At 44.7% G+C, this 22,928-nt stretch overlaps 1 protein-coding gene across 1 annotated transcript in view; it reads left to right on the top strand.

The window, feature by feature from the left end:
- PRPF19 (pre-mRNA processing factor 19) overlaps positions 1-22,659 on the top strand; it is a 297,502-nt gene extending 274,843 nt beyond the window's left edge. Inside the window, exon 16 of the mRNA XM_040436035.1 lies at positions 22,300-22,659. Within this exon, the coding sequence (XP_040291969.1) occupies positions 22,300-22,397 (98 nt within the window). The 3' untranslated portion in view covers positions 22,398-22,659. The remainder of the gene's footprint in view (positions 1-22,299) is intronic.
- Positions 22,660-22,928: the final 269 nt, after the last annotated feature.

Genomic DNA, 22,928 nt, shown 5'->3' with positions numbered 1-22,928 from the left:
CTATGGCTCTTAGATTATGGAGACACTAAAACTTTTTTTTTTGTTTTAAAAATGAAATCATTGTGTAAAACTTGCATAAATAAAAAAAAATTGTATACATATTAGGTATCGCCGTGTCCGTGACAACCTGCTCTATAAAATTGCCACATGATCTAACCTGTCAGATGAATGTTGTAAATAACAAAAAAAAACGGTGCCAAAAAAGCTATTTCTTGTTACCTTGCCGCACAAAAAGTGTAATATAGAGCAACCAAAAATCATATGTACCCTAAACTAGTACCAACAAAACTGCCACCCTATCCCGTAGTTTCTAAAATGGGGTCACTTTTTTGGAGTTTCTACTCTAGGGGTGCATCAGGGGGGCTTCAAATGGGACATGGTGTCAAAAAGCCAGTCCAGCAAAATCTGCCTTCCAAAAACCGTATGGCATTCCTTTCCTTCTGCGCCCTGCCGTGTGCCCGTACAGCAGTTTACGACCACATATGGGGTGTTTCTGTAAACTACAGAATCAGGGCCATAAATAATGAGTTTTGATTGGCTGTTAACCCTTGCTTTATAACTGGAAAAAAAAAAATTAAAATGGAAAATCTGCCAAAAAAGTTAAATTTAGAAATTGTATCTCTATTTTCCATTAAATCTTGTGCAACACCTAAAGGGTTAACAAAGTTTGTAAAATCCGTTTTGAATACCTTGAGGGGTGTAGTTTCTTAGATGGGGTCACTTTTATGGAGTTTCTACTCTAGGGGTGCATCAGAGGGGCTTCAAATGGGACATGGTGTCAAAAAAACAGTCCAGCAAAATCTGCCTTCCAAAAACCAAACGGTGCTCATTTCACTCTACGCCCCGCTGTGTGGCCGTACAGTAGTTTACGGCCACATATGGGGTGTTTCTGTAAACGGCAGAGTCAGGGCAATAAAGATAGTCTTGTTTGGCTGTTAACCCTTGCTTTGTTAGTGGAAAAAATGGGTTAAAATGGAAAATTAGGCAAAAAAATGAAATTCTCAAATTTCATCCCCATTTGCCACTAACTCTTGTGCAACACCTAAAGGGTTAACAACGTTTGTAAAATCAGTTTTGAATACCTTGAGGGTGTCGTTTCTAGAATGGGGTCCTTTTTGGGTGGTTTCTATTATGTAAGCCTCGCAAAGTGACTTCAGACCTGAACTGGTCCCTAAAATTTTTGTAAATTTCTGAAAAATTTCAAGATTTGCTTCTAAACTTCTAAGCCTTGTAACATCCCCAAAAAATTAAATATCATTCCCAAAATAATTCAAACATGAAGTAGACATATGGGGAATGTAAAGTCATCACAATTTTTGTGGGTATTACTATGTATTACAGAAGTAGAGAAACTGGGTATTTTTGGATGCAAAAAAAATATTTTTTTTGACTTCATTTTACCAGTGTCATGAAGTACAATATGTGACTGAAAATCAATCTCAGAATGGCCTGGATAAGTCAAAGCGTTTTAAAGTTATCAGCACTTAAAGTGATACTGGTCAGATTTGCAAAAAATGGCCAAGTCCTTAAGGTGAAATAGGGCTGAGTCCTTAAGGGGTTAAGTAGGGTCTCATTTTTTGCGGGATGAGATGACTGGCACTATTTTGGGGTACATATGACTTTTTGATCGCTTGCTATTACACTTTTTGTGACTTAAGAGGACAAAAAAAATGGCTTTTTTTACACCGTTTTTATTTTTTTACGGTGGTCATCTGAGGCTTTAGGTCATGTGATATTTTTATAGGGCCGGTCGATACGGACGTGGCGATACCTAATATGTATACATTTTTTTTAATTTATGTAAGTTTTACACAATGATTCCATTTTTGAAACAAAAAAAATCATGTTTTAGTGTTTCCATGGTCTAAGAGCCATTGTTTTTTCAGTTTTTGGGTGATTATTTTGGGTAGGGTATGATTTTTGCAGGATGAGATGTCGGTTTGATTGTTACAATTTTGGCGTACATGCGACTTTTTTGATCACTTTTATTACCTTTTTTGGGAAGTAAGGTGGGCAAAATTTCAATTTCATCATAGTTTTTTATTTTTTATTTTGATGGCGTTCACTTTTCGGGTAAAGTAACATGACCGTTTTATAGATCAGGTCGTTACGGACGCGGCGATACCAAACAATTGTAGGGAATTTTTTTTTTTTTTCATTTTTAATCAGTGATAAATGTGTTTTTTGATTTTTAAATTTTTTTTCACTTTTTTTTTGACCCAGACCCACTTGGTTCTTGAAGATCCAGTGGGTCTGATGTCTGTATAATACAGTACAGTACACCATATAGTGTTTTGTACTGTATTTTACTTTGTCTGAACAGATCTATGCCTTTAGCACAGATCTGTTCAGCACCATGGACAGCAGGGCTGTCTGGGGGCTCTCTCCCTCTCCATCGGGGGGCTGCAAAGGTACAGCAGCCCCCCAATGGGGGAGAGAGGGAGCTCCCTGAGCTGTTAACCTTTTCCATACAGCGGTCCGTACGGACCGCGGTATGGAAAGGGTTAAACGGCTGACATCGCATCACAGATGTCAGCCGTTTATACCAGGGTTTCATCAATGTGCTGACACCCTGGTATACCCACTGTACTCCCGCACCACCCGCAACCCTCCCCCTGCACCTCCTGCCGCCATAAAATCATTCAGGGGTGCAGGGGGGGTTGAAAAAAAAAACTATTTTATGCATATAAAGTTTCTGATCCCCGCGGTCAGGAACCGCGGGGATCAGAAACTGCTGAAAGCGCAACAAACCCCCCGCGCATTTAGCCGAGGTGCCTGCTCAATGATCGGAACACCACATGACGTACCCCCCCCCCCCCCCCCCCCCCAAATATAGAAAACAATATATCGCAATATGCTTAAAATTATATCGCAATATAGATTTTAGGCCATATCGCCCACCCCTACTGTGGAGTATTACACTGTATACTGCGGAGTGTTGTACGCTATACACTGAGAGGCTGTGTTATACAATTGACGTCAATTCAACAAATCTGACTTGGATAAATGAAGGATATTAGGTTCTCCTAAATAAAAACTGGCCCCCTTACGGCTGATAACCCTCAATTTACATTTATCCTATAATCTGTAATAATAATTCTACTCTATAAATCCTCCGACCACTAAACACCGGAGAGCTATCGTATCTGTGTTCACTCCTGCACCAAGGATGTGGTTCCGTGCACTGTCACCACTCGTCAAGGTGGCTTATAACAGTATTAAAAACATATTTGTAATTTACTCACCATTTATTCTGCCATGTTTCACCACAACCTATGTGGGTCACGTGACACCTGACATCATCCACCAGGCTCAGTTGCTGACGTCTCGTGTACAGGCTTCTCCCTGCTTTAGGGAATGGCCCGGCTCTGTACACGAAATGTCAGAGCCTTTTGTGCCCGCCCCCTCTCTACTCTTGCTGCCTCTGCTCCTATGAGGGATCGCGCATGCGTGATCCTTCCCAGTGCCGACAACTGTGCAGAAAGATTCAATGGTGTGCCCGCTCCTTCCCTGTGATCCACCAGTGTGCCTGTTCCCCTGCCTCTGGCGATCTTTACCAGCCTCAGCAAGTTAGCATTTCCCTACTCCCTACTCCACCGGCCATCAGAAACAAAACCATTTCAGGAACATCACAAAGTAAATCATTGTTCATCATATAGATATAGGTGTCATATAGCTTAGATACATATAGCTGCCATATAGCTTATATATGTATCTAAGCTATATGGCAGCTATATGTATCTAAGCTATATGACTGCTATATCTATCTAAGCTATATGACTGCTATATCTATCTAAGCCTACTTTCACACTCGCGTTTGGTGTGGATCCGTCATGGATCTGCACAAACGCATCCGTTCATATAATTCAAGCGCATGCATCCGTTCAGAACGGATCCGTTTGTATTATCTTTAACATAGCCAAAACGGATCCGTCTTGAACACCATTTAAATTTAATGAGGGATGGATCAGTTTTCTATTGTGTCAGGGAAAACGGATCCGTCCCCATTGACTTACATTGTGTGTCAGGACGGATCTGTTTGGCTCAGTTTCGTCAGACACCAAAACGCTGCTTGCATCATCAACCTCCTCAGGGGCAACAGCGCTCAGATTACGTCACTGGGCTCGGCGCATGCCCAGTGAGACTTTTGAGGCTGTTGCCCTCAGGAGCTTGATGATTGTGCCTGCGCAGGCCGCAGATTTCTGGCCGCCGACGGGAAGAAGGACGAGGCATTTCTAGAAGATAGACGATGACGTGGGGAGGGGGCGGAACCGTTTGCCGGGGCTGTGGGAGGTTATTTGAGGATCAGGAGGCGTTCTTGGGATTCAAATTAGGGCGGGCTGGGCACTGCAGGGGGGCGTCACTGGGTACCAGAGAGGGGAAAAAAACGCCCCTCTGGGCACCTTGGAGCTTCATTAGCATATCATAAAAAGGGCTTTTTTATCAAAAGGACAAAATGAAATAAAGTAAGACGACTGCAGGAAATAAGGTACTTAGTGAACATGGCGATGGTGACAGCTTAAAATGGTAAAAGCCGGTGACAGATTCCCTTTAACACAATAATAGCATATTTGAAAAAAAATATATATTTGTCTCCATGTTCTGGGAGCTATTGTTTTTATTTTTTGAGCAGTTTTCTTATGTAGGGTTTAATTTTTTGCGGGTTGAGGTGACTGCTTCATTGGTACCATTTTGTTTGACATGCACCTTTTTGTTCGCTCTGTGTTGCACTTTTTGTGATGTAAGGTGACAAAAATGGCATTTTTTTGACCGTTTTCATATTATATTTTTTTATGGTGTTTATTGGACGGGGTCGATCATGTGATATATTTATAGAGACAGAGAAATAAGGCGGCTCAACTGTTTAATAGAATGGTAGAGGTGCTGAGCTGCTGATTTGACTCACCCAGTCAAAGAGAGCAGTATAATTTTAAATGTAGCAGGCACACTCATAAATGGGATTAAATAAAATGTTTTATTAAATTACTGAATTAAAATGTGGCAGGGATATTTTTAGAACATAGGTGAGTAGGTGAGGAAATGTGGGCACTAGTGGTGTGTGCCAGATAGGGGGTGGCTGGTACCAGGTATTGGAATAGTCTGTGAGAAAAAATAGTGAATTTAGTCCATTTAGATAAATGGTATATAAAGTTGAAAACGTTTTTTGAAAAAATTTAAGAAAGTTCCAATAAAAAGATAGTTCCAATAAAAAAGAAAAAATGGAGGAATAAAATATAATGGTAAAAATTGATGATTGGCTATATAAGCCGTGCAGTCTTAGTGTTATCAACCGTGTATTTGGTCTTTTCTGGTGGGCTCTTGTGAATATGATATCATTTCCCAGTAGTTGATAGATAATCTATGTCCCTTTATTATTAAGTATATATGGTTGCGTTGTAAAAGATGGTGTTGTACAGTCATGTACAGTATGGTCATGTACAATATGGTTTCATGTAGAACTCTTTTTTGTGAGGAAAGCAACCTGTGGGGGAATTGGTGTTCTGAACCTCGGTACGGCGTCCCGTACTGTCTTAGGTTCAGAATTCACTTACCCACCACGCGGTGATGTCCTCCGTCAGTGCTCCAGCCAGGTATTCCTTGCGGCTCTGTTCTCCGGCTGTCGGCGTCCCACGTGGTATCCAAGCGCGCGCGTCTGTTGTCTGACGTGTAGCGTGCACGTGACCTTAGGTTGGTCTTGTGATCGGGATCCTCCGGGCCGTTTTTAGTTTAGGCAATAAAGTTAGGGGAGCGCTCCTGCTTCTAAGTGCTTGGTCGTATGTTGTTGCTGATGTATTTAGCAATGATCCTCCGTACCCTTAAATGCGTTTCGGGACTTCACTTGGTCCCTTCATCTTACTGAGACAATCGTTACGGATGCGGTGATGCCTAATGTGTAGTGTTTTTTTTTTTTTTATAGGAAAGGGCAATTTTAATTTTTTTAATTTACATCTTTATTTTTTACTTTTATTATTTTCATTTTTATTTTATTTTTTTCCAGTGGGGCTGATGGCTGTATTATACTTTGCAATGCTCTTGCATTGCAAAGTATAATACTATCAGATGTCCTGTAGATGGCAACACCGGACGCCTTTGCAAAGCCATCACAGTGCGGCAGCCCTGATGGATATGAGAGGGAGCCCCCTCCCTCTATTAACCCCATGGATGCCACTAAGTGGTTACAGCAGTGTGTCAGCATACAGCTGACACTCGCTGCTGATGGCAGCTCAGAAATGGAGCCGCCACAATCAAATACAGCAGGGGGACCGCATTGGGGGCAGGAGGCACAAATGGGGGAAGCGCTGGAAAGTGGGGGTACGGCCAGCCAGCATTGAGGGGGCACAGATGGGGGCAGGTTGCATGGAGGGGGGTTCCGCATCACGGGCAGGATACATCGATGGGGGGGGGGGGGGGTAACCGCATCAGAGGCAGGCGGGGACACATGGCGGAGACAGGGCGCACTGGGGGGGGGGGGGGGGCACCAGGACACATTACCGGAACACGCACTATAACACTGCCGCGATCCGATTGGTTAGTCTGCACAGAGTAACGAATCGGATCGATTTCCGGCAAGGGACCACTCTGATTGGTATGGTGTTCTTTTGGTGATGTGCAGTGTTGTTTTTGCGCCAAACATATCTTTTGGAATTATGGCCAAAAAGTTCAACCTTGGTTTCACCAGACCATAACACCTTTTCCCACATGCTTTTGGGAGACTTCAGATGTGTTTTTGCAAAATGGAGCCTGGCTTGGATGTTTTTCTTCATAAGAAAAGGCTTTCTTCTTGCCACTCTATACCACACAGCCAGTACTTGCCAGATATTCCTGCAGCTCCTTTAATGTGCTCCTTTAATGTTGCTGTAGGCCTCTTGCTAGCCTCCCAGACCAGTTTTTTCATGCGCCTCCCCAACGGCAGCCTAATACCTTTTGTTCCCTGGCCAGGTGTCAGGAGGGCTGCAGCAGGATGTCGGATCCCGGGGCAAGAGAGAGGCCCTTCCATCATCTGTATAAGCCCTGCGGTTTTGCATGCTACCCCGGGCAACGCGGTCTCCATTGGCGCCCTGCGTAGCAGGATGCCGGCAGGGCAAGAACTTCCAGGCCAATGTCTCGCGAGATCCGGTTACGTGGGTGCGTGCGGTACCATGTGACCAGGAAGTAATGGCTATTTGCCGGCTAGAGGCAGAGAAGGACGGCTGTCTCGGCGTACAAGCTCCAGAAGGGACCAGTATGTCTGTCCACGGAACTGCCCTCAGACCCTCCGAAGGCCCTGAGCCCGGTAAGCCTCCTCCTAATAGAAGTAAATTTGATATCTCTCTGCTCACCCCTGCCCCTAAAAATTCACTGGGGGAGGGGGGATGAAGGCTCCTTTTCCTGGAAAATTTTCCTTCATCAATACTTCCTAAAGGAATTTTTTCTTTTAATTCTTAGGGAAAAGCCAAGGTCAGGGAATCCTCTATTAAAAAAAATGTGCCATCTGCAAAAAACAGCTAGCAGGCCACACCAAAAAGACACTCTGCTAAAAATGTGCAGATAAAGTAATGGCAGAGAAAACAGTCTCTAGTGGACAGTCTAAGATCCATTATTACAGGGAGTGCAGAATTATTAGGCAAGTTGTATTTTTGAGGATTAATTTTATTATTGAACAACAACCATGTTCTCAATGAACCCAAAAAACTCATTAATATCAAAGCTGAATATTTTTGGAAGTAGTTTTTAGTTTGTTTTTAGTTTTAGCTATTTTAGGGGGATATCTGTGTGTGCAGGTGACTATTACTGTGCATAATTATTAGGCAACTTGACAAAAAACAAATATATACCCATTTCAATTATTTATTTTTACCAGTGAAACCAATATAACATCTCAACATTCACAAATATACATTTCTGACATTCAAAAACAAAAACAAATCAGTGACCAATATAGCCACCTTTCTTTGCAAGGACACTCAAAAGCCTGCCATCCATGGATTCTGTCAGTGTTTTGATCTGTTCACCATCAACATTGCGTGCAGCAGCAACCACAGCCTCCCAGACACTGTTCAGAGAGGTGTACTGTTTTCCCTCCTTGTAAATCTCACATTTAATGATGGACCACAGGTTCTCAATGGGGTTCAGATCAGGTGAACAAGGAGGCCATGTCATTAGATTTTCTTCTTTTATACCCTTTCTTGCCAGCCACGCTGTGGAGTACTTGGACGCGTGTGATGGAGCATTGTCCTGCATGAAAATCATGTTTTTCTTGAAGGATGCAGACTTCTTCCTGTACCACTGCTTGAAGAAGGTGTCTTCCAGAAACTGGCAGTAGGACTGGGAGTTGAGCTTGACTCCATCCTCAACCCGAAAAGGCCCCACAAGCTCATCTTTGATGATACCAGCCCAAACCAGTACTCCACCTCCACCTTGCTGGCGTCTGAGTCGGACTGGAGCTCTCTGCCCTTTACCAATCCAGCCACGGGCCCATCCATCTGGCCCATCAAGACTCACTCTCATTTCATCAGTCCATAAAACCTTAGAAAAATCAGTCTTGAGATATTTCTTGGCCCAGTCTTGACGTTTCAGCTTGTGTGTCTTGTTCAGTGGTGGTCGTCTTTCAGCCTTTCTTACCTTGGCCATGTCTCTGAGTATTGCACACCTTGTGCTTTTGGGCACTCCAGTGATGTTGCAGCTCTGAAATATGGCCAAACTGGTGGCAAGTGGCATCTTGGCAGCTGCACGCTTGACTTTTCTCAGTTCATGGGCAGTTATTTTGCGCCTTGGTTTTTCCACACGCTTCTTGCGACCCTGTTGACTATTTTGAATGAAACGCTTGATTGTTCGATGATCACGCTTCAGAAGCTTTGCAATTTTAAGAGTGCTGCATCCCTCTGCAAGATATCTCACTATTTTTGACTCTTCTGAGCCTTTCAAGTCCTTCTTTTGACCCATTTTGCCAAAGTAAAGGAAGTTGCCTAATAATTATGCACACCTAATATAGGGTGTTGATGTCATTAGACCACACCCCTTCTCATTACAGAGATGCACATCACCTAATATGCTTAATTGGTAGTAGGCTTTCGAGCCTATACAGCTTGGAGTAAGACAACATGCATAAAGAGGATGATGTGGTCAAAATACTAATTTGCCTAATAATTCTGCACGCAGTGTAAAGAAGTTTCCTCAGCCATTGAAACCAGGATAGCCTCCCTCCCACAGGCTCCCGCTACTTCAAAATCAAATTCCAGAGACTCTTCTAGAATCTGAATTTGATTTAGATGTAGGCGAAGTATCCTCATATTCAGATTTTATCTGATAATTCTGGGAGGCCCCTCTGTTCAGTTGAAGAAACTGACTCATTACTAAAGACTATTAGAGCGGCGATGAATATTGAGCAAACTAAATAACTTCAATCTATCTAAGATCACGTGTTTAGCGGACTGGCAGACAAAAAAAGACAGTTTTTTCCTGTACACGAAAATATAAAAAAAATAATTGCTAATGAATGGAAAGACCTGGAGAAAAGATGGAGTCTCCAGGGTTTTTAAACGCAAGTACCCCTTCAGCGAATTAAACACTGCTCATTGGGATAAAACCCCACGAGTCGATGCCGTAGTCGCCAGGATTTCAAAAAAGTCCTCACTTCCCTTTGAAGATGTGGAACTCTTAAGAAATCCCATGGACAAAAAATGTGAGTCAATCCTTAAGAAATCCTGGGACACTTGCACCGCTATGTTACGGCCCAGCATTGCAGCCACTTGTACTGCCAGGACCCTTTCAATGTAGCTTGCCAAGTTAGAAACATAGAATGTGTCGGCAGATAAGAACCATTGGGCCCATCTAGTCTGCCCAATATACTGAATACTATGAATAGCCCCTGGCCCTATTTTATTTAAAGGATGGCCTTATGCCTATCCCATGCATGCTTAAACTCCTTCACTGTATTACTCTCTCAGTAAAGTAATACTTCCTGATATTACTTTTAAACCTTTGCCCCCTAATTTAGAAGAGCATCTGCTTGGGGGTACTCCTACGGAAGACATTCTAGCCTCCCTCCCAGTCCTTAAGCAGGCCACTAGTTTTCTGTCAGACGCCTCTGCTGATCTGGTAAAACTATCAGCCAGATCGGCTGCCTTGGCTAACTCAGCCAGGAGGTCTATATGGCTAAGGTCATGGTCAGGGGGATAACACCTGTAAGAACAAACTATGTAATATCCCCTGCGAAGGAGACAGGCTCTTTGGCTCTGTCTTGGATGATATCCTGGACAAAGCCTCAGACAAGAAAAAAGGGTCTCCATCAGAAGCAAGATTCTTCCATAACTGCTGGTTATCATAGAAAGGTAGACTAGATCACAGAAAATAAGAAAGTTTGGGTACATGGCAACCATCCAGAGGCAGAGGATTTCTCTTAAACCCGGACAAATCATCCAAGCAGCCCGGACAATGACGCCAGGAGCCTGGTGGGAGGAAGACTCCAAAAGTTTCTCCCAGCCTGGGAAAAAATTGCAAAGTCTCCGTGGGTCTTGGACCTGATATCCTCGGGGTACAAAATAGAGTTCGCTTCCCCTCCACCAAAAAGATTCTACATAAACAGGAAACTTTGCATCAAAGATCAATCCCGTCTAGAAGTGCAGATTCATTACTTGCTCTTAAAACAGGCAGTGACGGCAGTGCCCTGGGATCAGGAAGGGGGAAGGCTTCTATTCACCTGTCTTTCTGGTGAAAAAACCGAATGGCTCCTACAGGGCAATTATAAACCAGAGATCTAAACAGACATGTTTCCTACAAAAAATTCAAAATGGAAACAATAAAATCCACAATCAACCTATTGTATCAAGACTGCTATATGGTGACGCTCGACCTGGCCAACACCTATTATCATGTCCCCATCTACAAATAACATCAAAAGTATTTGAGGTTTGCGATCTATCTGGGCAGCCGTCTTGTTCATCTTCAATTCCAGGTACTTCCATTTGGCCTTTCATCCGCCCCTCGGGTGTTCACGAAAGTTATGGCGGAAGTATCTGCTTATGTCTATCAGCAGAAGATCCTGTTCATCCCCTATCTGGACTCATTCTCTGGAAAACCATCTCAGCGACTTACAGGTAGCCAGGAACACACTTCATTCCCTGGGGTGGATGTTAAACCTAGAAAAATCGGACCTCATTCCTACACAGAGGAAAGAATTTCTAGTTCTCCTGGATTCCCGAGTAATGACATCTTTTCTCCCAGAGGAAAAAATTCAGGACCTGAGATTAAGAATCCTGTCATTCCGGTCGTTACCAAAAGTCTCCTTCAGACAAATTATGACTGTCCTGGGGCTGATGACTTCAACCATTCCCTCCGTCAAACGGGCACAGTTCTACAGCAGGCCTCTACAAAATGTTCTTTTATCAACCTTGACTAAAAAGTCCTTTTCACTGGACCGAAAAGTGTCACTCCCATTTCGGATCAGAACGACTCTAAGCTGGTGGTTAAAGAAACATCACTTGACTCAAGGAGTCCAATAGAGACCACGGAACCCAATTGTGATCACCACCGACGCGAGCAATTTAGGTTGGGGGGCTCATTGCGGAGACCTGGTTGTGCAGGGAGTTTGGAAGCAGTCGGACCTTCCCATGTCTTCAAACTTGAGGGAACTTCAAGCAATTCTTCTGGACCTAAAAACCTTTTCGTCTAAAAGACGTAAAGATTTTATCGGACAACAGTACAGCAGTGACCTATTATAAACAAGCAGGGGGGCACGAGAAGCAAAAACCTCAGCCAGACATCTTACCTTTTGGCAGACTACCTGAGCAGACAACACCTAAAGTCCGGAGAATGGTCCCTGAACAAGAGGGTCTTCCAACTTCTGTGCGAAAAGTGGGGTACTCCAATCCTGGATCTTGTTGCCTCGAAAACTAACAGACAAGTAGATCAATTCTTTTCCCTGTCCTTTCGGAACAACCCAAACGGGGTGGACGCATTCTCGAGTCCTTGGCCAACGGGCCTACTTTATGCCTCCCCCCCCCCTTTATCTCTAATCCCTAGAACCCTAGCCAAAATAATGGAGGACAGATGCGACATAATCCTGGTAGCCCCATTCTGGCCAAGAAGGACTTGGTTTCCTCTGTTGTTAAGCCTAGCCAAAGGGAACTTCTGGACGCTTCCTCAGATTCTGGACCTTCTTCTTCAGGGCCCTGTCCATCATCCGGATGCCCGGCAACTGAATCTGACAGCCTGGAGACTGAGCGTTCCCTCCTAAGAGATAGGGGTCTTTCAGATGCGGTAATCAACACTCTGTTGTACAGCCGTAAGCCGCTCAACTCAAAAATCTACCTTAGGGTCTGTAAAGCCTATCTGCGATTTTCAGAGCGCTGTTGGGATCCTTCAGAAAAAAATGAAATTAAAACAATCCTAGAATTTCCGCAGAAAGGTCTTGAAAGCGGTTTAAGAGTTAGTACTCTGAAAGTTCAGGTAGCAGCCTTTGGTGCCTTTTTGGACTCTAAGCTAGCAGACGTACCTCTAATCAGGCGTTTCTTGAAGGGTGCCAGTAGGCTGAAATCTACAGTCAGAACCATGGTTCCTCCGTGGGACCTTAACCTGGTCCTTTCTGTTGTCTTGGACCCTCCTTTTGAACCCCTCTCAGAGATGCCTCTTAGTCTGCTCTCCAAGAAAACCGCTTTCTTAATCGCTATCACCTCCGCTAGAAGAATAGGCGAAATCCAAGCCTTGTTCTGTCGCCCACCATACTTGACCGTGCTAGATGACCGGATAATACTAAAACATGAACCCTCTTTTCTACCTAAAGTGTTCTCTAAGTTTCACTGCGACCAACAGATCTCTTTGCCTACCTTCTGTCCACAGGCCAAGACTGAAAAGAAAGCCAAATTCCATAACTTGGACGTTAGATGTGTCCTGGCCTACCTAGAAGCTTAGCAAGTTCAGTCGTCTGCTGATCCAATATGCAGGGAAAAATAAGGGCCTAGGAGCCTCTAAAATGACCCCGTTGGATAAAAAGTTATTTCCAAGGCATACAAAGAAAGAGGTTCTTCTCCTCCTTCTCGGCTAACGGCGCATTCCACCAGAGCTGTTTCTACCTCCTGGGCAGAAAATGCTTCTCCCTCCCTAAATCAAATGTCAGGTCCTGTCTGCGGTGGTCCCACTTTAAGGGGCTTGATGGCTTCTTTGATAATCCTCCTGCTTAGTGCCGTTGGGGAGGCGCATGGAAAAAATAATTACTTACCGGTAATTTTATTTTCAATTTAGCCTCCACAACGGCACTGGTATTTCCCACCCTTATGATTTCTTATAAAAAATGTTGATGTATTTTTGCATGGTGCTCTGTTTCTTTTCTTTAATAAACTCTTATGTTCAGCATCATCTTTGAGTTACTCGGATACTTACTGGAGAAGGAACATGGGAGGAGAGGCTTTTAAAGGTTTGTTCTCCACGTTGTTTCCTGTCCCTGGGAGGCGGGGTAACCCTCCTGCTTAGTGCCGTTGTGGAGTGCTTAGTGCCGTTGTGGAGGCTAAATGGAAAATCTAATTACCGTTAAGTAATTATTATCTTTCTTCTCGTCTTTTCATCAATTTTGGAGGGACGTCCTGTTCTTGGTAATGTCACTATTATTTTCTCTATATTTTTTCCACTTGATAACTACTTTCTTCACTGTGTTCCATGGTATATCTAATGCCTTGGAAATTCTTTTGTACCCTTCTCCTGACTGATACCTTTTAACAATGAGATCCCTCTGATGCTTTGGAAGCTCTCTGTGGACCATGACTTTTGCTGTGGGATGCGACTAAGAAAATTTCAGGAAAGACCAACTAGAGCAGCTGAACTTTATTTGGGGTTAATCAGAGGCACTTTAAATTATGGCAGGTGTATGCTGACTCCTATTTAACATGACTTTGAATGTGACATCCCCAGTTATAAGACGGTGTGCACACTTTTATGCAACCACATTATTTTAGTTTTTGTTTTTTTCCCTCCACCTAAAACATTTCAGTTTGTTTTTCAATTGAGTGGTACAGTTTATAGGTCACATTAAACGTGGAAAAAGTTCTGAAATGATTTATCTTTCTCATTTTTTTTACATCACAGAAAACTGACATTAACAGTGGTGTGTAGACTTTTTATATCCACTGTACATATAGCTGTCCTATAGCTTAGGCTACTTTCACACTGCCGTTTCTGGGTCCGCCTGTGAGATCCGTTTCAAGGCTCTCACAAGCGGCTCAAAACGGATCAGTTCAGCCCCAATGCATTCTGAATGGTTAAGGATCCGTTCAGAATGCATCAGTTTGCCTCCGTTCAGCCTCCATTCCGCTCTGGAGGCGGACACCAAAACGCTGCTTGCATCGTTTTGATGTCCGTCTGACGAAACTGAGCCAAACGGATCCGTCCTGACTTACAATGTAAGTCAATAGGGACGGATCCGTTTTTGCTGACACAAGATGGTGCAATTGAAAACCGATCCGCCTCCCATTGACTTTCAATGTATGTCAAAACTGATCTGTTTGCATTATCATTTGTTCATGCTAATGCAAACGGATCCGTTCTGAACGAATACAAGCGTTTGCATTATAGGTGCGGATCCGTCTCTGCAGATACCAGACGGATCCGCACCTAAACGCAGGTGTGAAAGTAGCCTTAGATACATATAGCTGTCATATAGCAATGTGACAGGAAGATCTTCTGCCTGTGTGAGCTGGGAGATGATCATATGTTTTTTATAGGGCTTATGCACATGACCGTATGCCCTCCGTGAGATGCAGTCCGTGAGCGGGCCATATGTCCCTGAGCGGCATACATCGTGTGCACAGCATCATAGGTTACAATGATGCTGTGGGCATCGGGCCGCCCGCGGGACTATTGTCCCGCACTCAAATGCTATTATGAGTGCGGGACAAGAGCCCTGCGGGTTGCCCGATGCACACAGCATTATTGTAACCTATGATGCTGTGCGCTCCCGTGCACACGATGTATGCCGCTCTGGGACATATGGCCTGCTCACGGACCGTATGTCTCGGAGGGCATACGGTCGTGTGCATGAGCCCTTATGCAAACTTAGGATGAGCAGGGTGAGGGGAAAGTCAGAGTATTAACACCCTCAAATATTCATGAGGGGAGAGCTTAGTCATGGTTACACCCCCCCACCCCCCCCACAGCTTTGCTGCAGCATGTAAACAAAGCATGAATAACAGAACCATGCAAAGGTGTAAGTATGGGTTTTTCTCTTAAGAAATCAAGCTTAACTAATGTATATGTATGTCCTGATGAGTTTTATAAGTTTTTTTTTTTTTTCCATAACTCTGATAACCCCTTTAATATTTGCCAGAAAAAAATCAACATGGGGCACAACGCGAAAGAGGGGACGATCATTGCATATGAACAAAGGAGGCCCAAGATGGGTAAACAGCCCCCTGCCTATGATATACTTAATCTTCCCCTGGTGCACGCTCTGATAAGACAAGGAGTATGCTCATGCCTATCTCACTTGTATGCTTGCAGCCAGCCGCCGCTCACCTTCCAGGTGGGAAAACCTGCCATCTTCCTTGTAGCCGCTTGCTCCAGTGCTCCTGAGCAAGAAAACAGCTGTGCTGTGCGGCCTGTGCCTTCTAGTGAAGTGACCACCTCAACAGTGTTGTGTGTGTCTTCAGATACACTGCCGCCGAGCTGAGCCTGGAAAAAGCATTGTGGTGTGTGGCAGTTAGGAGTGGTGCAGACAGTCAGTGGCACAACAGTGTGCATAGAGGAGGCAGCAGTCTAGACAAACTAGAGAGGTATTTTTTCAGTTAAGGGCCTTGCTATTTTAATGGGGGGGAGGGGTGTTGAGGAGTCAGGGCAGAAATTTACAAGAGGCCCAAATATGGATGGGAAAGGACCAGGCTGATACCAGTGCCGTACCTATACGGCACTGCAGGACGTGAGTTGAGTCCCAGCGCTGTACAGGTATGGTGGGCTGATCGTGCAGGAGCCGCTCAGCGGCACGGGTCTGGCCGTCACTGTCAGCTGAGCCCCTGCTATCAGGGCAGGGTGCATCGGCATCAGTGAAAACTCCAGCCCGCTCTATAAAAAAATATAACCTGATCCGTCCCGTCTAGTGAACCTGTAAAAAAAAAAAATATATATATATATATATATTAGTGCAAAAACAGCCGTTTTTTCTTCACCTTTCTTCACAAAATGGTGACTCCCTTTAATTGTTAATTTACCAGCAATTTTCTGTTTACTAGTGATAAATTTTTTTATTTCAAACAAAATAAATCGGTATATTTAAATGTAAAAATAAAGTTTCTTATGGTTTCGGCGGGAGAAGGGGGGTGCCAGAGAAAGTACCTGCCCCAGGTGCCAAATATCTAATTACAGTAGTGACGTGTTTCGGCACTTGTAGTTCCATTCTCAAACTTGTGAATAAGTGGCAATGAACACACAAGTACAAACAAATTTAAATAGACCGCCCAGTGTCACATGGTCTGACGTGACGTTGCCAAGGCAACCGTGTATTCATTGTATATTCCTGGGGGCGGGTGTTGCCTAACGATGATCAGCCGTGGCAAGAGGTGAATATCACTGAAATGAAAGCAATACCTTAGTTGCGCTGAGAAAAGAAACATTAAAGAATATGATTAAAGGCTAAATGCAATCATAAAAAGCCTTAGCGTGCATATTCTCTATTAATTCCCTTGGGCTCTAGCGTCTTGAGCCGATGTATCCAATGATAGCTGTCCCATGATCTCACTACATATGTATTCCTTATCTAGGATCACTAGCTCTCCCCCCTTATCTGCTGGTTTGAAAATTAATGTGTTATCATCCAATAAGTGGTTAAGTGTCTGTCTCTCTTGGGTAGTCAAGTTATGGTATGTATGCAGGGAGCCTTGTCTGAATTGGTGTAGTAGTTTATCAATATCCCTCTGCACTAGGTTTACATATGCCTCAACAGAATGCTGGGTTTTGGGGGGCATGTAATTGCTTTTGGTTCTCAGACCAAATTGTTTAAGTGTAAGTATGTGTCTATCAGATTCTGGACTATTGTCATCAATAGATTCCGTAACCATATTGGCAGAAAAGTGTGCTTTTAGGCGAAGATTGCGATAAAAGCGTTGCAAGTCCAAGTCCAATTCAAAGGAATAAAAAGTGGTAGTGGGGCTAAATGATGAGCCTTTTTGAAGAACCTGTATTTGCTTTGGACTAAGACTTTTTGATGATAGATTCAATACTAGAGTCTCTGGTGTACCTGAGAGCTTGTCCTTAGAGGTGCGTCAGCGTCCCCGATAATGGTGGCGTCCTGCTCTCCTGATGGAGGTTTTTTGGGGTGGCAGCGTCTTCCTAAAAAAAGATGTTGGATGGCCAATTGTAGAGTCGCTCCCAGATCCAGACGATGCAGTCATAAATTTGAGTCAATATATTTCACCTTTATTTATGAAACAATCCCAAATTTACCAAAAATTTAGAAAAATTTCAATTTCTGTGCTTTTAAAACAGAAAGTGATATCTAATAAAATATTTATTACTTAATGGGGTTCTGCAGTTTGTTTAAACTTTTGATCTATCCTCTGGATAGATCATCAGCATCATGCTTCTAAAATTTGAAGCCTTCTAATGTCCTAAAAAAATAAAATGACAAGTGAACGGAGCTTAGCCGCGTCCAGGCCAGTTCATACTAGTCGTGAGGTCACTGAGCCAGCGGGAAACAGTGAGAAGGCCGTGGCTCTCCTGGAGCGCCGCTGCCTTCTCAAACATCCGATCGGCAGGGTCCCTGGGGTTGGACCACTGCCGGTCAGATGGTAATGATCTATCCAGAGGATCACTTTTTTGTGAGGCAAGATAACCAAAAAATGTCTGTTTTAGCACCGTTTTTATTTTTTACTACCCATTCATCTGACAGGGTAGATCATGTGCTATTTTTATAGAGCAGGTTGTTACAGACGCAATTATATCAAATATGTCTACTTTCTTTGTTTCAGTTTTACATAAAAAAAGCTTTTCTCGCCCATTCCATTGGGGGACACACACCATGGGTATAGCTTAAGCCACCACTAGGAGGAGACGCTATGCAAATAAGAAAAAACATCTCCTCCTCCACTGGCTATACTCCCATGCTCCAATAGGAGGACCTCCGTTTTAGCTTAGTGTCGGATAAGGCTTGTCCCTGTATTTTTTTTTTCTAAACAAAGGACACAGGGTCGCATGACCGTCCCCGGCTACCTCCCTTTCCCCCCAGAAGATAAGTGGAACCGGGCTCGACCTGCAGCTCCGGTGGCCTACCAGATCCGGGGTCACCTAGTCCTGCCCTCTATCCAGTGCACTGCCACTCCTTGTGCCAGATGACTGAAGAGGTGACCCCATGCTGGTCCGGGAACAGAGGGTGAAGACTGCAGGGTATTTTACCGCAATTTATTTTCGCGATCTGTGACGTGCCTGGGGCGCTTCCGCTTTGTCTCAGCACTTCTCCACGCTTGGCTGCTACTCCAGCTCCTCACAGGTCACAGTAGGACAGATAGTGTTCCGCAAAACTGTAGGAGACCCTGACTCCGGGATTGCCGCCGTCATCCAAGTCTGGGGGGCTCCCCAAAAATCTAAAGCGACACCTCAGGTCCCACTGGGATCCCGTAAGGTCTGCTGCTTGTCACTATCGTTTACAGGCTCCTGTGACTCTTGCCCTGCCTCTGGACAGGATCATCATCCTCCTCCTCCCCCTCCACCAAACCAGCCCAGTCCCTCCTCCGCCCCTTCGGAGCCCGCAGAGCCCTCCTGGGCCTCTGCCATAGCTAGGGCAGCCGCGGATTTGGACCAAGTCTCGCGCGCGGCCATGGCCTTTATGAAACGCATGGCGGCCTCGGATCCACCGCCTGCGATGCCTGTGGTTAGCACTGCTCCACCTCCCGGTGCCCCCACAGAGGACGCTCAACTGTTAAGAGGCAGCGTGCGCAGCAGCATCCTGCCTTGGATCCCTCGGAACCCTCGCCTAAGCTCACCACCATGGTGGCAGACTTGGTCACGACGGTCCGTGACACCTTTGACATACAGGGAGAACCTCCTTCTAGTAGCCAGGAATTCCCCCCTTTCCACTCCAGAAGGGGTGACGCACCAGAGGCAGTCACATTGCTCATTCATGGCGAGTCGCCAAGGTCCTTTCTAACGCTTGGGAGCGCCCTAAGCGCAGTTTTTTTTTCTGCCACAAGGCGCATGGATACTCTGTATCCTTTCCCGGCAGATAATGTGCAGCAGTGGTCTTCTCCTCCTATGGTCGACCCGCCGGTGGCCAGATTGGCTAAGAATTCGGCAATACCAGTCCTGGACGGGTACTCCCTACAGGACTCCGTTGATATGCGTTTGGACTCTCTTTCCAAGCCACCTTCACTCTGGCAGGCACTGGTCTGCGGGCCGCGTTCGTCTCGGCCTGGGTAGCCAGGGCGCCTTTAGTGTGGTTGCAGCGCCATCATCAGGACCTCGCAGAGCAGGATACCTCTGCTGACACCCTGAGCTTTGCCCTCCAGATGTCCCAAGCGACAACATTCCTCTGTGAGGCCTCATTGGACTTCAGCACTCTGAAGTGACAGGGAGCTGTGATCAGCGGCAGTTAACCCTTCAGGTGCGGTACCTGAAGGGTTAACTGCCGCTGATAGCAGCTCCCTTTCATAGAGGTCGGGTGACGACTATTTGATTCCAGCACCTGCCTCCTGTATTTGTGTTAATAGCTGTTATCTTCATTGGTGGCACAGTGCCCCCCCCCCCCCCCTCCCAGTATAATAAGCATTGGTGGCGCAGTGGGAAGTGCCAATGATGGTTTAAAAATTAACTCACCTCCTCCAATTGATCGCGTAGTTGCCGGTCTCCTGTTCTTTCTTCAGGACCTGTGGTGACGTCACTGAGCTAATCACATGGTCCGTTACCATGGTGATGGATCATGTGATGTACCATGTGATGAGCACAGTGATGTCACCACAGGTCCTTTGACAGGTCCTGAAGAAAGAACAGGAGACCGGCTGCTACGAGATCAATTGGAGGAGGTGAGTTAATTTATATATATATATATATATATATTTTTTTTAATCTTCATTGGCACTGCCCACTGCGCCACCAATGTTTATTATACAGGGGGGGGGGCTCACTGCGCCACCAATGTTTATTATACTGGGCTGTATATAATATTTATTATATTGACCTTCTACTAAGCATTCTGTATTAAAGAATGCTATTATTTTCCCTTATAACCATGTTATAAGGGAAAATAGCACAGTGAATAGACTTTCATCCTAGCAACCATGCGTGAAAATCGCACCGCATCAGCACTTGCTTGCGGATGCCTGCGTTGCATGAAAACGCCCAACATAGAGCATGCTGCGATTTTCACGCAACGCACAAGTGATGCGTGAAAATCACCGATCATGTGCACAGCTCCATAGAAGTGAATGGGTCCGGATTCAGTGCGGGTGCAATGCGTTCACCTTACGCATTGCACCCGTGCAGAAATCTCGCCCATGTGAAAGGGGCCTAAGGGTGAATAGGACAAGGGTTCCAGCCCCTAAGGGGGCCAATAGTAAGTAAAAAAAAAAAAAAACACACACACTAAGGCTACTTTCAAACTTGCGGCAGTGTGATCCGGCGGGCAGTTTCGTCGTCGGATCCGGCATTCAGGCAAATCTTCAGGTTTTTTTCACCGGAGATAAAACCGTAGCATGCTGCGGTTTTATCTTTTGCCTGATCAGTCAAAACGACTGAACTGAAGACATCCTGATGCATCCTGAACGGATTGCTCTCCATTCAGAATGCATGGGGGATATACCTGATCAGTTCTTTTCTGGTATAGAGCTCCTAGGACGGAACTCTATGCCGAAAAAGAAAAACGCTAGTGTGAAAGTACCCTAAAATATTAAGTTTAAATCCCCCCTTTCCCAATTTTACATATAAAATATATAAACAATAAATAAATAAACATATTACATAGCGCTGCGTCCGAAAAGTCCAAACTATTAAATTATTAAAAAATATCTCCTATGCGGTGAGCATTCGCCCTTTTTTTGTCACCTTGTCACCCCAAAAAATAGGATAGGACTGTTCTATTATGGGCCGAACGTTTCATAAAATGCCAAATGCACGCGGCTTTTTTTTTGCGCGGTATTGAGTATCGCAATACTTTTTTATGGTGACGAAAGCGAATCAAAATTTTGGTATCTAAACAACCCTACGCCGATCTGATCGGCGTAGCGTTATCACGATACCAAAATTTTGATTCGGTTTCGATTTGGCGACAAAAAATTTAATTTGGCTCCTAAATTTTTCAGTTCAGGAGCCAATGGGCTACTAGGTATTTTTTTTAGTCTGGAGCACTGGTGGGGGGAGGGCGCACTGCACCACCAATGTTTTTAATACTGGGGAGGACGCACTGCGCCACCAATCATTATTAATGTTTAATACAGGAGGCGGGTGTGTCGGCGGCAGAATCACACAGCCGACACCCTGCCTTTGACAGGGAGGTGCGATCAGCAGCAGTTGACCCCTCAGGTGCAGCACCCCTCGCAGCTTCCTGTCATAGGCTGGGCACCTTCTCTTGTATTTGACGTTAATTATCATTGGTGGAGCAGTGTGCCTACCCCTCTCTCTCCTCATTGGCAGCGCGGCACAGGGGGGAAGAAGAGAGTGACTCCTTCTTCTCCCCTGTGATGCTGAGGGAACATGGCGCGCGCTGACAGCAGCGCGCTCATGTTCTGTGATAGTAGACTGCGCAGCCCAGTATCAAAAAAATGTAAATCCCGGTACCGAACCGATACTTGTATAAAAGTATCGATTGGGTATCGAAATTTCGATACCCGAGACAACCCTACCTACAAATGCTCGTTCCCAATAATCTGCCCATCTAAGGGTGATGGCACACAGTGCAGTTCTGACATGTATTCTAGGTGCAGTTTTTTATTGTAGCTAGCTGAAATTAGTTAAATCATATCCACTATGCAGAACACCAGGGTTTAATGAGGCTGCTAAACTGGCTGAATTTAAAACTTCATCCTGAATGCATGTCATAACTGCACTGTGTGCCATCACCCTAAACGTGCGGCAGATCACCCGATGAACGAGCGAAACGCTTGTTCATCTGGTGAAACAATCGTTCATGCGGACACTGAAATTTCTTTCTAAACAGCAGACTGTGCTGTCTAAACGGCACTCTACTCAAAAGCAATGCAGCTGTATGAGAACAAGCTATTGCTGCATGTAATGAGCAGGCAGTCTTCAAGGTTGTAGTATTCTCTCACAGTTCAAATGTACTCACTCATACAATAAGAATGATGTAAAGTGTATTCCTTGATCACTAATTTTTCAAAATTTGACCTCTCTTTACAGATCACAGTGCACTTACAACAGGTCTGGCATTTGGTCAAAATGCAAAGTTTCTGGCATCTACAGGCATGGATAGGAGTCTACGTTTTTACAGTCTTTGATGTGACAGTTTGGACATTGCTAATATGATGAAACCATACCATTGACATAGTTTGTGTAACATGCTTATGGCTTGTGTCATATGTTTGTAATGGCTGTGTTGGATAGCTGATCTATTAGAGTGTATGCTCTTCTGCAGAACCTTTAAGGGTACTTTCACAGTGTTTTTCTTTTCCGGCACGGATTTCCGTCAAAAGGGCTCAATGCCGGAAAAGAATTGATCAGGTGCATTCTGAATGGAGAGTAATCCGTTCAGGTTGTCTTCAGTTCAGTTTTTTTGACTGATCAGGCAAAAGATAAAACCGCAGCATGCTATGGTTTTATCTCTGGGCCAAAAAAATCTGAAGACTTGCCTGAATGCCGGATCCGGCATTTTTTTTCCCATAGGAATGTATTAGTGCCAGATCATACCTGAATGCTGGATCTGTCCTTCTGAGCAGACCAGAAAAAAGGTGAAATAAATAAATGCCGGGTCCGTTTTGCCGGATGACACCGGAAAGACTGATCCGGCATTTCAACGCATTTTTCTGACT

Source organism: Bufo bufo, chromosome 6, assembly GCF_905171765.1.
Source record: "Bufo bufo chromosome 6, aBufBuf1.1, whole genome shotgun sequence".
In the NCBI taxonomy this organism is placed as follows: Eukaryota; Metazoa; Chordata; class Amphibia; order Anura; family Bufonidae; genus Bufo; species Bufo bufo.
This window is presented reverse-complemented; position numbering and strand designations above follow the sequence as displayed.